Here is a 17,315-nt window from a genome sequence, read left to right as displayed (position 1 = left end):
ATACCTCTCGGCATGGACCCCCCTCCCCCACAAGGGCAGGGCTGACAGGGTCCACAACGATTCTTATCACTTTTTGATTTTTCACACTATAAATTAATCACAGAGGGGCCCCTGAAAAGCTGGTTTGGGGGCTCGAAATCTAAATTCCAGCCTAAGGGCTCTACTGTAGGATGTAGGAGCCTCTCGGTACATGCACATAACATGGTCCCGATGGGTCAAATGGGTCCCGATATATGCTAGAGTTAAATGAATATTTGACCCAAAATCGTAACCAACTTCCGTAACACAAAAACGTAACAGATTTCCGTCACTCAAAAACTTCACCCACTTCCGTCACTCGGTTGCTTAGCAACAGGCCCTTTTCGAGTTTATGATTTTATATTGTAGAGTAGATGTAACGTTAAAAAAAAAATTACATGCCTTACAAAAATTTCCCGTTTATTTCATCGACGCGTGCTTTAATCCTTAATTTTTACTAGAATCAGGAATGAAGATACAAATACAAGGACACAACAGACAAAATGTCCAACAAGATCGATAGATAATTTGCATATGAATAGATAATTTGCATATGAATAGATAATTTGCATAATTTATAAATTGTGTTACAATAAATTATGTGTATAAATATTCATCTCATACATTTGCCAAGTTTCATTTGGAATTTTTTTCATTCCGTGAAATACATTTTAGCAGAGAGCCGCTGTAGTATTTTTTTCTTGCGAAGGTTTATTTATAAACAATATTTGACGATTTCGGCGACATTTGGCTACGTGTTTGGCAAGAATTGGAGATGTCCTGCATTAATTTTATCCCAATTTCTCGTATTTTTCTTTATCAAATTGGTCACATAAATGACTAAGAACTTGAAAGCTTCATGCAAAGTATTTGATTGCCTCTGATCATATTTTCCATCAAAAAGGTCTTGAAAATATCATCCTCGGTTGTAACGACCCCACGGTTATAACGACAAAATTTCACAGAATCTTCAATGTCGTTATAACCGAGTTTGACTGTATTAATAATAGCAATAATAGTATTAACAAATTATGCTTCTGTTGTATTCATTTGAATACTATACGGAGTCATCGAAAAAATTACGAGAAATTATGATCCCAAATACGGAAAAATAAAGGAAATCGCCAAATATAGTGAAAAAGATGCCAAATGTTGTTGTGATCACCAAAAAATTGTTCAGTTGTGAAAAACAGCTACTGAAATTGCAATGAGTTATAACGCATTCCATTTTAAAAGTTAATTTTCCATTTTTATAGTGCTAGGATCTACAAGGCCAGGTTTCGCTGAAGCAGATGGTCTGTAGAAAATTTTAAAAATTTCAAATTTACCGGGATATCGATATCTAATTTTTTTCATTTTCACCACTTCTTACGACTATCTGCATATCACTTTTTACATTTGATTATTTTTTATAACGAATTTTAAATTTAAAAAATCTAGAATTTCAATCATCGATACCCCGACCAGTTTTCATTCAGATTTTATAGTGTAAATTTTTCTTGATGAGAATTTTTTGACTGGGGACCGTCTAGAAATTTAAATTTTTACATTTACCTCATTATCACCCCAAAGAATGGTTCAGTTTGACACCACGATTCAGATTATTGCAATTTTTCCTTGCATAAAAATTTTTTCGTGATATAAAATTATAAACATTCTTTCTTCTAAATCTTCTTGTGCTTATTTAATTTTTTTGATTTTAAAAAATTCTACCGCCCTCTTTTCTTAAATTTCTTAAAATGGTGAATTATGTGAAATTGTGATGAAAAATTATATTTATCATTTTTTGCATCATTTCTCGGAAATAATTTCGTGAATATTGTTTTTATCATTTAGAAGTAAAAACCGATATTGACTCATAATCTTCGGAAAAGGAGCGCAAATGAATTTTTTATGCCTTTCACTTGTGTTCTTAGTGAACTTGAATAATAGTAAATTATTTGAGTAATAGAATTTATTGAATTTTAATTAATTATAAACAAAATAAATAAAAATGAGTTAAATTTCTGTGTTAAATTTTTTTTTTATTTTTTTCATATAATTAGTACTCTTTAACCTAAAAACTAAAAATTTACGAGGGGAAAAAAAAGGGTTAAAACTACCCTACCATGAGCAATTAATTTTTTGCTAATGGGAAGCCACAGGCTCACCATATTTCACCAAAAAAATACTGGAAATACAGGTCATACATAAGGAAAATCACCGAATTGCTAATTATAGCTAAAACTGCTGAAAAAATTGTAAATCGGCGGGAAATAAAGAAACTATTGCCAATTGCTGTGAAACAAAATGCATTTCACTAATTTTAGAGAGCGGTGATCTAATATTTGAGATTTTTTTGTTTTGGATGTAAGTAAATAACATTATAATTTTTATATTTATAGCCATAATTAAGCGTAATTTAATTTATAAGAAATGAAAACTCGCTCTTCGTTGAATTATGAACGTTTTCCTGGTTGAAAATTCTCTGAGCTTCGTTCAAAATACGCGAAAAAGAGCGATATTTTGATTTTAAAGGAATTGGGCAAAGCGTATTAAGAAGCTTAATACGCTCTCTAGAGCGTACGACTAGACGTACGTAAAGAGAATACGACTCTTTAATAATTTAATATATTTTTAATACTCTTTAAGAGATTTAATAATAAAATTCTCAAATAGAGCTTTATTAATAAAACTCTTTGCTACTCTTGGAATCGGGCGGCTAAAATAACGGAAAAAAACTAAATTTACCGTAAAATACCCGTGTTGTATTATCATTCTAGGGATGCGAATATTAAATTTTTTTTTTTATCCTAAAAATTTCCATTCTACCAAACGGTTAATTTTTATTACCGTCGAACCAAAGGCTATAACATTTGAAAAGTATATGCCATAAATACACAATTCTGTAAAATTAATGACGAGCTTCACCTTGATGAGCACTTGCGGTAAGAAATCGTTATTTATCACTATTGAGCTTTGAAAATATTGTCTACACATTCTTGATTCAAAATTCTAGATCGTTCTTCCAGCATTCTATGCAAAATTACTCCAAGTAAGCATACTCTTCCCCTAGAATGAGTACATATACAGTCCGTAGAAAGTTTAAAAATGAATAAAAACCGGAAAAATAGCCGAAATAGAAAACGGTTTGCAGGGTTAGAATCTCTAGTTTTTTTTTAAGACAGGAAAAAAAAAAGAACAGCTGATAGGAGGCGCTGGTACGAGAACTTCGGTGGAAATATGCAAATGAGACGGTTATAAGAACATGCGCTCCTAATCGACAATCAATTCACCGTTGTAAACCGTGAGTGTGGACCTTCTGCACTCTGCCGTTGCTGGATCTGTGGCTCGCCTGCAATGTGTTATCTCCTGTGGTGGTGATCATGTTGAACACATACTGCGGTAATAAACGATTTGGAGGCATTCTGTTCGTTATTTGCGTATCTTTTCTTTGACTTGTGTACGTCAGTGCCACCTATCGGATGTTTTTGTTATTTTTTTTCCTATCTTAAAAAACATTCCCGTGATCTAGCGATGCTAACCCTGCAAAACGTTTTCTATTTCGATAACTTTTCCGGTTTTTATGAATTTTTAAAGTTTTTACGCGGGCTTTTTGCCCACCCTGTTGTTTACAAGAAATGATCCGCGGACCCGAGTGATGCTATTGCGGGCAACGCTATCCGAAAAAATAATTTTAAAGAGTAATTTCACTCTTTTCTCCAAAAGTTTAAGGGGTAGTTTTGTAAAAAGAGACGGGCATTATTATTATTATTATTATTATTTTATTGAAAACAAAGAAATGACTAGTGAAAAAAAAATAAAAGAAAATTACGCAAAATTTAAAGAAGTATTTTCACTTCTGAACGAAATTTAAGGAGTAAAAATGTTAATTTAGATGAATGAATCCCACATCTAGATGCGAGTTGGTGAACAATGATTGCGATTGACTAGGGGGCGTTCAAGTATTGCGTCAGCAAATTTTCATCAATTTTTGGCTCCCCCCCGTCAGCAAAACTGACCCCCTATACCCTCTTGTCAGCTCTGCCCCCCACTTCCTAACGCATATTGGTGGGATCAGCGTTGTACGCGGGGGGGGGGGGGGCTCATGCACCAACCCCGACGATCAAAAATTTATTTTTTTTAATGCAAAAAATATTAAAAAATTTAAATTTCGAAAGAAAATACCTTTTATATGTCATTATAAACAATTTCTGTTAATTTCAATGCCATTTGAAGACTGATAACTCAAACTTCATTGTAACCTCCACCCTTTTAAGCCATATATGGTAAACCCATGGCCCAAATGTGGCCCTGGTGGCTATCTGATGTGGCCTGCCCCCTCAGACCTAATTTTATAAAAATGAACTAAGCGGCACATTTACAGATCGCTTAAATGCCCCGTGGCACAATTCCAGAACATTTAAGCGACCTGTGCCACATTTGTATGTCATTGATATAGGCCCGCGGCACATTCACAGATCACTTAAGTGACCCGCGACACAGTTCTAGAACACTTAAGCGATCCGTGACACATTTAGAGATCCCTTGGGCATGGGCAGAGATACGGGGGGTGGGGGTGGGGTGGGCCCCCCCCCAGCGTCAGTTGATTGATATAATGCATATATGAATTGACATCATCATCATCATCATCATCATCGTGCGCCCCCCCCCCTCCCAGACTTCCAATTCTATCTGCGCTTATGCCCTTGGGTGACATCTGGTACAGTTTTAGAGCACTTTAGCAGCACCCAGTGCGGTTATAATGTACATCACTCCCGTTACCCGCGGCACATTTCCAGGGCACTTGAAGGATCCGTGAAACATTTAGAGATCACTAAAGAGACTGTAGGGGACTTATCATTAGGGAGAATATTAGTTCAGGTGCCCACAAATTAGCGAAAGGGTTTCTTGTTTTTGACGCACCGAGTGAGATGCCATTAAGAATATTTAATGTTTTTATAAAGGATGGTTGATGACGTAAGCATCATCCGAACCCCCTTCCCCTTGTCATCAAAAGTCATCAAATCGGGAACCCCCCATCGATGCTGACATAATACTTCAATGACCCCCCAATGACATCTTTTGTTCCGTCAATGTTAAAGTTTTAGAGTCTCGTACCTTTCAACACTATACTTAAGTAGAAATACAGTATCATTAAGCATATTATTTAATCATTAAGTTATTTTATATCTTTTATAAACATTTTTTGATTGAATACGGCAGCGGTTCTCAACCGGTGTTCCGCGGAGTCCTTGAGGCTCCTTGTGCACTTCCCAGGGGCTCCACGGCGACTCAAGGAAAAGAAAATAAATAAGTAAATTTGACAGATAAATGAAGAAAAGAGACCTGCGGGGTTCCGCCATAAAAATTACATACAAAAAGGGCTCCTCGAGTCAAACATGGCTCCGATATAAAAATTATGTACTGAAAAGGGCTCCGCGAGTCAAAAAATGTTGAGAACCGCTGGAATACGTTATGTTAGTACAAAGTTTCGAATATTTCCAATACGTATTCTTTTGCAAATTTCCAAACATTCAGGACTAAAATGCATATGATAAAATATCATGATATGAATGTAATGGAATGAAAATTAATTCAAAATTAAGGAAATTGTTCGGTTTACAAAAATGAGGCAAAATATTTGAGATACATTCATAGGTACTTGAATTATATATTAAAAAATTATTTAATTTTTGAGAAGTTAGAATTTCAAATTTAATTTTAAATAAAAAAAAGATTGAATCAATAAAATCTCAAATATTTCGCCTGATTCAACGAACTAACATTTTTCTTTATTGTAAACCCATTTTTATTCAATTAAATAGTCGTGAATTTCTGTTATGCGCAAATTGTTCAATAATACGGTTTTTTTTCCTTAATGTTTGAAAATTTACGAAGAAAAGAAAAAAGAGCATGGGGAAGATAATTTGAAAATTTTCCATTAGCATAAAGCATATACAATCGAAAATATTAACGAAAAATGTGGAATAAATCAATGCTTAAATTATGTTTTTAACGATATTTCCATTTGAGTATAGTTTTTGAGCAGTGGGTTCTTAACCTATTTTCCATCCAGCATCCTTCAGTGCAATATGACTCATCTTTCCACACCCACCCTCTCCCGGATGATGCGTTTTCTATCTGATGGAAAATTTAGTTGTTGTTTTTTTGTAATTGCATTAATTATTCATTAATCAATTTTCATAAATTGTTATATTTATTTAATTCCTTCTTCGGCCATGGTTACTATTTGATTTTGGCTGCTTGTGATTTGTTTGAAAATTAATTCAAAAACGCGAAACTAAAAAAATATTTTTCCAAATGTTTCCAAATTTGGAACAAAGGATTCAATGACTTTTCGATTCCAAACGGAACGACAATATACTGGGTGTCCCGTATGTGCTAATGTACCCATTATCTCATCAAATGTCCGTCGTAGAAGTGTGATTTCCAATTTAAAACAATCGGAAAAGGGGTTCAAAAATTACCCTGCACCAGTTTTGAGAGTGAAAATGCAGTTCGCAAAATAATCTAAATTTTTATATGGTCCCCCCTGTCCTCTAACTTTCAACTAGAATGTGGTTGCCCTGTCTTTTCTGAGCCCAACAAAAAAAAAATCGCATGTTTTTAATTGCAATATTAACTGAAATATTTGAATTCACAAAAAAAATGGAAGAATCTAAGGAAAAAAAAGCATAAATTAGGGTAAAAAGCGTTGTCCGTTGTTCATGCTATTCTTTCCCAACTTTTCATCAATTTTTGAATTCAGATATATTAGAATATTGCATTTAGAAACTTAGGATTTCTTTTGTCGAATTCAGAAAATACAGGGCAACAACTTTCAAATTGGAATTTAGAGGACGGGGGATCGTATGAAAATTAATATTAGTTTATTTTGTGAGACACTATATTTTCACTCTCAAAACTGGTACGGGGCGATTTTTGAACACATTTTGAGTATTTTTTAAAACTGAAATCATACCTCTGCGACGAACGGTTGATGAGATGAAGGCCGCATTAACAATTACAGGACATCCTGTATAAATATTTGTTTAATTTGTTTAGCATTTGATTACAATTTTTGAAGTTTTTCTTGAATCATGTCCATTGAAAGCATCAAATCTAAGCGTAGCATGCTAATAACACGAGGTACAAATGCAAACAAAGCTCAAAATATTTTGGGTATTTATAGCATTTTTTTCTCAATTGAAATGGAGAAAATACGTGCGATCGCAATCGGAAAAGAAACTTTTGTGCAACGCAAATTTCTTGTTGGAAATTCCTGGAAGTGAGAGTTGAGGCGTCGAAATATCGGTGGGATTCACATTTTTTGAGAATTGAAAAATTCAACCTTTGTCATCATTTCAATTTCTCTGAATAATAAGTTAACATGTGATTTTTTTCCCATCTCGCACTCCCAAAAAAAGCACCCGGGATTGCGGGTGCCCGCACAATCTCGGTTGAAAACCACTGTTTTTGACGTTTTTTGACCATATTAAAAGACATGAGACAAATTAATGGATGAAATTCAGAAATATTTGATTTTTTTATCGAGTAAAAAATTTGTGAATTTCTACCATTGACTTGAATACATTCTTAGAACTTTTATTTCATAAACACAGCTGATTTTATTAAACAGTGATTTTACAAGCTGTCAGTCCTATACCAGTAAAATTTCACATGCCATATTTTCTCTACCGTATTTTCTACATTCTTAGAACTTTATAAACATAGCTGATTTTATTAAACGGTGATTTTATTAGCTGTCAGTCCTCTGTACCAGTAAAATGTCATGTCGTATTTTCTATCGTATTTTTTACATTCTTAGAACTTTATAAACATAGTTGATTTTATTAAACGGTGATTTTACTAGCTGTCAGTCCTATACCAGTAAAATTTCATGTCGTACTTTCTATATGAAACGATGCCATAAACTACATTTAAAAAAATTCTATGAGACCGCTCCTAGTTTTTCTCAAAACAGCAAAAAATAAGGACATTTTTTTTTTTCTTGTTAATATAATCTTCCCATTCTAAGAAGAAATACAAACAGGAAAGACAAGAGCAAAAAAAAAATCAAAAAAATCGGCAACCAACATCACGACGCCCACGTTGAAGACAAACGCACACACAGAGAACACATTTTATCATTCTTGTAAAAATTATTAACTGCGCGAGACTTTTACAAAGTCCATTACAAGCTTAAAAAAAAATACTCGCGATTACACAAAGTGAAATTTCCACGGCCATTCCATTTAGATGCCGCTAAATTACTAATAACAGTCCATATTTATTTCATTATTGTTATATTTTTGGGGACTCTTCTCTCTCTCTCTCTTGCCATATCTCCCTCCTGTTTCCGCTTCCATGTTGCCGTTTTTTTTTCGCCATTAATATTATTCAACCGCTTGGGATGACGTAATCCGGACCAACGCGTCTCTTTTTTTCTGTGTTGTGGATGGGGTAAAGATCCATAGTGAGAGTGGGTTTCGAACTGCGAGGATGTGGATGCGGTTCTTCCGACTACATCGATTAGAAATGTGTTCTATCGAGTGATTTAAATGGATCTAAATATCGATTTAATTTAGATTTTTTTTAATAGTCACCGCGCATCTGCGAAAGTTTGGAACTTGAATTTGGTATAGGAGATTATCATCTACCAGAGTGGTTAATAAGTTTTAGCTTGTGTGTCATCAAGAATCTTAATTACTGCTCTAATTAGCTTCGTTTGCTGTGCATCTTTGAAAGTTTGGAATTTGTTCAATCTTTTTGGTATAGTGATCTACCAGAGTTGTTGGATGTTGGAGATCAAATGGATTCTACCAGATATATCTGTGTATATCTTAATTTTCTTTTCTGTCATCAAGGATTTTATACTGCTTTAATTTAGAGCTTTATTTACCGTCGTGCTTGAAAATCTGGGATTCATTGAATCTTCGCTGTAGTGATCTGTCATCTACCCGAATGGTAAATTTGAATGGAATTTTTTAATTTGCTTCTAAAACCAACACGGAAACCTTCTTCCAACGGAATTTATTAATTTGCACGATATTTTTAGTCAACACTTTAAATATATCTAAACATCCACTTTCATGTGGATAATCCAACTTTGATATGGATAATCTTTCATTTTCAACGTCGTGCTGTGTGAAGCATCTTAGAAAGTTTGGAACTTGATGAATCTTTCCTGCGGAGGTTATCAGTTATTATTCAGTAGAGACATCATCTACCAGACTGATAATTTTGATGAAATTTTTAAATTTTCTTCTTAATTTTATGCCATCAAATATTTTGAATACATTCTAAATAATTATTTTGATGTGGATAATCCAACTTTGGTATAGATAATCCTTCATTTTTATCACCGTGGTGAGTGAAGCATCTTATAAAGTTTGGATGAATCTTTTCTGTAAACATGATCTATATCACAGTGGTGAATTTAATGTAATTTTTCAATTTGCATCTTAGTTTTCGCGCCATCTCAAATACTTTAAATATATCTAGGTATAAGCTTAGATGCGGATAATTCCTCATTCCTATCGTCGTGTCGTGAAGTTCTATAAAAATTTGGACGTTGTTGAATCTTTCTGTATAGCGATATTCATCCACCAGAGAAAATAATAAATATTTTTTTCAATTTTTCTAAATTTAATTTAGACCACCTTCACCCTGGTGGGAATCGTTGAAAGTTTTTCGACTCTGTGGTCATCATCTACCAGAGTGGACTACCGGTTTATTTGAACACCGATTCGTTCCTGAATACCCATGATCGTCGTGGGGTGTTAAGAATCTTTGAAAGGTCAGAATTTTTTCGCAGAGAATAGACTCTGTATGTAAGACAGCTGTTGTTGTTGTTTTAGTAGATTATCAGCCGGCGTGAAAATAATCAGTGAAGGTGAAGAAAATGTTGATCGACGTTTGATGGATTTAACGTCAGCATTCATCACCACTTGGGCAATCAACACCACCATCATAATCATCTCAACTGATAAAAATCATCATTTAGGGATTACTTAATGAACTAACCATGGCTACTGTGGATAAGTTGAGATAATCATTTTCGCATTGTGCATTACATTATTTTAGACGATTCTTCCCGTGTTATCGACCTTTGGTTTTTTGTGTGTGTGTGTACGTTATTGATAAAAAAAAAACTATAACAACCTGCCAAAGTTCATCAAGGAGAGATACCGACATCTTTGACGGAATCCATTTATTTTCTTGGCATTTGTGTATCTTAAATCTTAAGAGATAAAAACTGCTGATACTAGAGAGGATTCCGAAACAACAAAAAAAAAGAAAAATGCATAAATTTCTAACAGTGTTGTAGTTTGTATTAGAATGCGGTCAATGTTATTACGGGATTAAAGACCTATACGAAAATCCCATAAGCTAAACTTGCTTGCATTGACTCAGCTTGGTTGGCTTCAGTGACTTTGACAAGAAATTGCTTTGGGGCTTCTTCTCTTTTTTTCCTTGTTTTTTTTTTTGATACAAGTTTCATCAGTTCAAGGTTTTCCGGAAACCCCGTGGATAAGGCAGAGAATATATCATTTCAATCGCATTTCCGATTTCAAACATGGAAGATCCACGATATGGAAGGATCTTCAGTAGCAAAAAAAATTTTGAAAAACAAAATGGATCTAATTACTAAACTTGACTAGTTTTTGTGAACGTGAGTCTGTGTGTGTGTGTGTGTGATTGAGCTACATTCTAGTCATATTAGTCAACAGGGTGTCGTCTCACTTTTTTACCGAGTTAATTTGTTTTTTCGGACGTTTCGTGTGCGTGCGTGTGTGTGTTTTTTTGGCTTTATACCATAGAGGAGTTTGATGAATAGCTGTGAAACAAAAAACATGTGTTCTTTGTTCGGTTCGACCAGAAAAAGCCCTTTCAGACGCTCTTTTTCTGCCGCTACGGTCGCCTCTACATCGCCCAAGAAATCTACAAATGAACTGACTTCGAAAGACATTATAGACGTTCAGGTCCTCAAACAAACGGCCAGGAATTCCCAGGTAATGACCATTTTAGAATAATTCTTACTCCGTGAATGATTCCTGTCTAGTACTTTAGTATTATTTAGTATTCAACTTGATTACCGCTAGTCAGAATCGTCAATGATTTTAAAAAGCGTTGTGAACTTGTTTATATTTACCTAAACAAAAAAAATCCGGGCATATTTCGCGCAGTGACAACTTATTCCGCGAATGGTTTCTGTCTAGTATTTTAGCATTATTTACACAGAGAAATAAACACATGAAAGGCTGGGGAGGGGGCACAATAATAAAAGCTAATGGGGGAAGGGCATGGTGGCATGATTATGATGCCAATTCATACACATGCAATGCACCGGCTGCGTTATTGACGCTGGAGGGAGGGAGGGGGGGGGGGGGTGTATCTTCACCCATGATCATTCAGTATTCAACTCAGAGCTAGACAAATATATTGCCCGACATGCCTAGGGCATCTACAAATTTCGACCGGACATGTATTTTTTTCGACCACATGCCCGACGTAGGCATATAAAAAACAAAACAATTTAAACACTAATTTTTTTTTTCTTTCATCGACGATAATGCAAGTGTTCATAAAGACATGCGTGAAATTCCACAGAAATGCTTTTTTTTGGCACCCATGATACAAATGTGTAGTTAACGTATTTTAATTAATTTTCACGGTCCTAATATGTATTTAGTGGCCCGGTACCCGGTCATAGACTCTCATATACAGCTAGCTATTGGGCTGTTTTGAAGAACCGTAAATTTCACTTCGGTGTATTATATCCTAATGGTATTCATGGAAGAAGAGAAAAAGACTTCATAGTTTTCACAAAAAACTTATAAACTAAGGAAACTAACAAAATAATCATATAATATATGGCCCTATTATACAAATACAAATACAAATACAAATACAACACCACAACAGGCAAAATGCCCAACGAGGTGGCTGATAAAAAGATGCCCATAAAAATATGGTTGTCATATGTTTCAAAAATACAGCAACCCAATTAAAAATGCAATTAACACAAATTAAAGTATTAACAGTATTAAAGTATTACAGTATTAACGTGTCCGAAAGGGATAAAAATGCTGCGATTGATTCCAAAATTGTAGAAAATATGTATAACGTAGCCATGATATTTCTTCTCACAAGAAAATATCGAAAAAAATATCCACATGAGAAAAATATGAAATCTTTGTGCCACCTATCAAGTAAAAAAATCTATAACTACTTGTTATAATTCTTCAAGTAAAGTTGTTAGTTCCAAACCATGAAAACGATCAGAATACGAGTACCGTACATTATAATGCCATATATTATTTGTTTTTATGCTGCGTACCAGTGTAAACTTGGGCGCGGTAGCCCAGGTCGATAAGATACTCGCCTAAAGTACCGAAGGACGTTTAGAGGTGTCGGGAGTTCGATACCCGGTTCGTCCTTGTCAGAAAACTTTCCTGACACAGGGAACAACAGAAACGGCGACATGACCACAGAAAAAATTGCTACCGCAGGGAGTCCCACATTGAGGGGTTAGCGCACCAACCTCTCGATGAGTATAAAAACAAGCCTGCCGTTCGGAATCGGCAATAAATTGTAGGTCCCGGTCTAAAATTAGCCCTCGTGTGCAGAAAATGACCGTGGTGCGACAAAAATGACCAGTGTGACCAAAAATGTTCCAAAATATAGGTTAATATAATTTTGTTTTCACCGATAGATCCGTTTTTGTAAACACTAAAAACATACCAACCGTTATTTTAGCTCATAAAATTTGCACTGGTATACAGCAATAAAATAAAATATTATAGTTCTACACCACATTGTGTGTTAATTTCTATTCTTTCCATCCATTTAAAACCGACAATCATTTTAATTTACGAATATTGTAACAGATAGTTTTGTTTTCATTCAATAGGTGACAGTAAAGTTTTAGTTTAACGCGGTTTCTCGTATGAAATATATATAGTCAGCAATTTTTTTTATTTTTCAGTCGCTTAATATACATGGCCCTCTCTATCCTAGGCTAGCGCCTGCCAAGAGTTTGGTCCCGTACCTTTGAATCGGCTATGATTCTATAAGTGAGGTGAATTGTAACTTAGTGACTTCTAAAAGCCCGGCACAGATTGCCCGCCAGGAAATTTTCGATTTTGGTCTGGTTAAAGTGACTTCTTTTAGGACGTTAACAGTGAGGAAAATTAAAATTAACGATTTGACACTAGTTTTAGATTTTTAATTTCAAATTTCATTTGCATTCAAATTTCTTTCAAAATTTCGACATAAAACAATTATATATAACTTTCGTTACTTTTTTATAAAAATAAACCATTTTTTTTTCAAAATATTTTCAAATAAATCCAGTGATAATATTTTCCGGGCATGTAAAATATTGATTTGGGCATCCATTATTTCAAGTTACATACACGACTTGCCACCTAAATTTTTGGGGATTTGTCCAACCCTGCAGACTGCCCCAGAGGTCCGCGGACCACAGATTGATGCACTAAAGCACTGCTCTACACTATGTATATTTAGAGACTAATGTTTCTCAAAGTGTGCTTCTCATCGTGGCTCCTAGGGCCGTCACCAACCTTTGTCAAGAGCTTTGCTGTTGACATTGATAATTGCCTGTTCACTGCTTTGAAGTGATATTTTAGACTATTTTGGGGAGAGGCGGGTAAACGTTTGAGAAATTTAACAGAAGTTTGAAAACCCACTGATTTAGACCATACATGCTCAACCCGTAGCCCTTGACCCTATCTAGTGGAGCCCGCGTGGCCAAACATAATATCATACCTGAATTCCAGAACTTGAAGAACATTTATTATGATCGAAGTGTTCAAAATTTTCAATGGGATGGATAGGATGGACCATGAACTTTTAGTACACCGCCAATCGACTGCTTTTACAAGGGGACACCAATATCGATTGTTAAGGGGCAATGCGAGGTTATGGTGTCGCAGGGAATTTTTCTCTAATAGGGTTATTAATAAATGGAATAGCTTACCCCCGGAGGTAGTAAATTGTAACACAATTGACACGTTTAAAAAGAAATACGATAAACAGGTTGGGGTAAATCGAGAAGCTATCCATACTCAGAATAAGACAACCATAAATACATTATGGGCATTGTATAATATTTTATCATGTGTATATATTGTTTATAATTTGTATTAATTGCATTTTTATTTAATTGGGTTGCTGTATTTTTGAAATATATGACATCCATATTTTCATGGGCATCTTTTTCTCAGCCACCTCGTTGGGCATTTTGCTTGTTGTGGCGTTGTATTTGTATATTTGTATTTATTTGTATTTGTTATTAAAAATATGAATATTCCGACTGGTGATGAATGGATAATTCCCGATTCTGTATGAATAAAAATCTTACCGGAAGGGATCATTGCAGTGAGATATATTGTGATCATAATTAGGACCACTTTGACGTGCTGAATATGAATATTTTTCGGTCCCCATTCTCACCTTTTTTGTGAACAGTGACTTTCTTGATTAAGTACAGAATGATTTTCGGAGTCCTGGGCCTCTGACATTAAAAAAAAAATTAATGGATATCGTTCGAGTCGGATATTGTTTTGATTTATGCGCGAGAATTTCTGCAGTGTTTGTAGAGTTGATCAGCAGGTATTTCGAAAAAGCATGTTGCACGTGAGCACCGTGGTGAATCACCGAGTCCCATGATGGATACACATACTAATAGTAGTAGATCGAAAGCATGTCACTTTGGTTCTGCTAAATAGTATGTTTATCACGGGCCTTAAAATTCCAAGACTATATATATGCATTGGTCGATTTTATACAATCAAATAAACAAGTTGCAACCATACAAGTTGTATTACAGAATTGTCATCATGCCGTTTTTAGTTTGAACAGATGGCCAAATGGTCTAATTATGACTGTCATAGGCTGTGCTCTCTACTGAATGAATGAATGCCAGAACTTTGCCACTGGACTTATCCCGTTGCCGAGATCTCTTCCAGCCCAGCTTCTGTGCTCTCTCCTGTAAAATATTACTATAGGAATTATAATTTACAATACACTTATCGCCCCGCTCACGCTAGAAGCAAGAATCATAGGTGGAGATAGACTTGAAAGTCTGAGGGGGCACGATGATGATGATGATGTCAATTCATATATACCCATATACATTAGATCAGTGACTCCACCTTTGACGCTGGGGGGCTGCCCCTCTCCATGCCCCCCCCCCCGTATCTCCGTCCATGGCACGAATATGCAGTGTTCTTCGGAAAAGAAAGAACGTGAAAAATTGACGTTTCAATGTTTACTCTAGCCATGTAATTTTCCTAAAATGTTTTGTAACGTGTTTCAATAGGGATACACATTCGCGTTTCATACTGAGATAGCAAAGTAAGGTATCCAACCAGCTGATAAAAAAAAGAAGTGAAAATTCGCACACATTCGTGGGGACGTTATATCCTCAGTAGTAATCCATTAATACATTTACTCGATTTTCACCCTACTTCACACATATACAGTATATTAAATCAGAAAGGACCCGGCAGTGCTTCCCTAAACTTTCTAAAAAAAAACTGTCCTGCAATGATGACCTCCAGGCTTCAACAATGACTTTCTGAATATTAATTTCGGTTGCCATGATTCCTAAAAAATTTTTTATAAAAATTCGTATGCAGAAAACTGGTGTACTCGTACAAAATATTTCTGCAAGCTGTGAGTTAGCATCTCTAATAGATTTATGCTCTATTTAATGCAGTTATACTCGTGTATTTTTGTTTCTCAAACGCACTATTCTCTGGTATCATTGAGAAGAAAAAGCATTTACAAGTTCCCTCCCTGGAGAGAAACTATATTTGTTGATGCACGTGTTCGTGTTTCCGTCGTACGGTGTTGAAAAAGGGGACTGTGTGTGACTGTCTCCTGCAGATGAGGGACAAAATAGGGGGACAGTCCAATTCGCAATCTGCCGGCTGTTGTTTGGTTGGAGCTCGGCAACACATGTGTGCTTCGTTTTTTATTTTTATCCTCTCTCTCTCTTCTTTTACTACGTTTTGCATGTGTATGTGCGCCGGAGACGTTGTCGCCACGTGCCCAAATCTCTCATTCAGAGGATAACGAGCCTCTGAACACCATGGGAACCAGTGGAAGCGATTTTCCGATTCTTTCATTTATTCTTGAAAAATTCCAGTCGTATCTAGCAGTGGTTTCTGACCTTTATATGGCATGGGTTACATGCAGAAGGGTATTTATGATTTTGCAAAATCTATTGAAAAAAAGAAATCCTACATAGATCGTCTATTCTAAGAAACCCTTCTATTGAATCCCGATTGGGGGTGCCTAAACCCCTAGAGGTCCACGGCCCAGGTATAGAATTATAAAAAAAATTAATGCTAAATTAATAATAATTTTGGGAGTCCCCCCCCCCACCCTCCCCGTTTAATTCGGGGTCTGGTTCCTTCTGGCCCTTAACTAGAAACAAGAAGTACACTTAGTCAACCGGGGCCAGACATCTATATATTTCATCCCTCTATTATTTTTGGATGAAGAAAAGAGTAAATTTGGCGGTTTTTGTATTTAAGACAACTTGAATAGTTGGAGGTCAGTACTTTTAGATGTTTTTCTTTTTTTTTTAAACCTTAACTTAGTAATATATTTTCTACTCTAATTCCAAATGTTTCATTCAATAAAAAAACCATTGGGTGTACAATGGTTGATGCGCATTTGACGTGTGGAGCGTAATATTCGATTAAGCGGGAAAAAGTCGTTGAATTTGTTGAATTAAGCGGAGAACTTTAACATTGACTCTTAACTGTATGAATAAGTCTTGACTTTAAACATAATGAATTTTCATCAGTTCTGGAATTCTGAATTTTTGTCAGTTCTGGAATTCTGAATTTTTGTCAGTTCTGAAACTATTTCTTTCATATACGCCGAATTTCCATCGATTTTTTAATTCTCAATTTCCATCGTTTCTGGAAAATCTGAATTTTTATCGATTATGAACTTTCAATTCTGAAACTATTTCTTTCATTCATTCTAAATTTTCATGAATTCTGCAGATATGAATTTTCCTGAATTCTGCAAATTTGAATGTTCATGAAATCGGCGAATTTGAATGTTCATGAAATCGGCGAATTTGAATGTTCATGAAATCTGCGAATTTGAATTTCCATCAATTTTGGAATGCAGAATTTCCATCAATTTTGGAATGCAGAATTTCCATCAATTCTGGAATTCTGAATTTCCATCAATTCTGAAACTATTTCTTTCATATACGCCGAATTTCCATCGATTTTTTAATTCTCAATTTCCATCGTTTCTGT

General features: G+C 35.1%; 1 protein-coding gene across 6 annotated transcripts in view; it reads left to right on the top strand.

Moving 5' to 3' along the window:
* The window catches only part of LOC149068727 (rhotekin-2-like), a 96,657-nt gene that overhangs the window by 27,197 nt on the left and 52,145 nt on the right, over positions 1-17,315 (top strand). For 2 of the 6 annotated variants that reach the window (XM_089250397.1, XM_089250394.1), the window contains exons 1-2: positions 8,474-8,967; positions 9,658-11,015. The exons of 2 other annotated variants lie outside the window; for them this stretch is intronic. In XM_089250397.1, coding sequence (XP_089106523.1) covers positions 10,833-11,015 — 183 coding nt within the window. In that variant the 5' untranslated portion in view covers positions 8,474-8,967; positions 9,658-10,832. Of the gene's footprint in view, positions 1-8,473; positions 11,016-17,315 lie in introns of those variants that run through there. 2 more of the 6 variants (XM_089250396.1, XM_089250393.1) reach the window with 1 other exon arrangement.

Source organism: Pholcus phalangioides, unplaced genomic scaffold (genome assembly GCF_987345545.1).
Source record: "Pholcus phalangioides strain wild (caught in Gottingen) unplaced genomic scaffold, Ppha-v1.0 ptg000024l_1, whole genome shotgun sequence".
NCBI classification, from domain to species: Eukaryota; Metazoa; Arthropoda; class Arachnida; order Araneae; family Pholcidae; genus Pholcus; species Pholcus phalangioides.
Note: the sequence above shows the minus strand (reverse complement) of the source record. Positions and strands in the feature narration are given on the sequence as shown.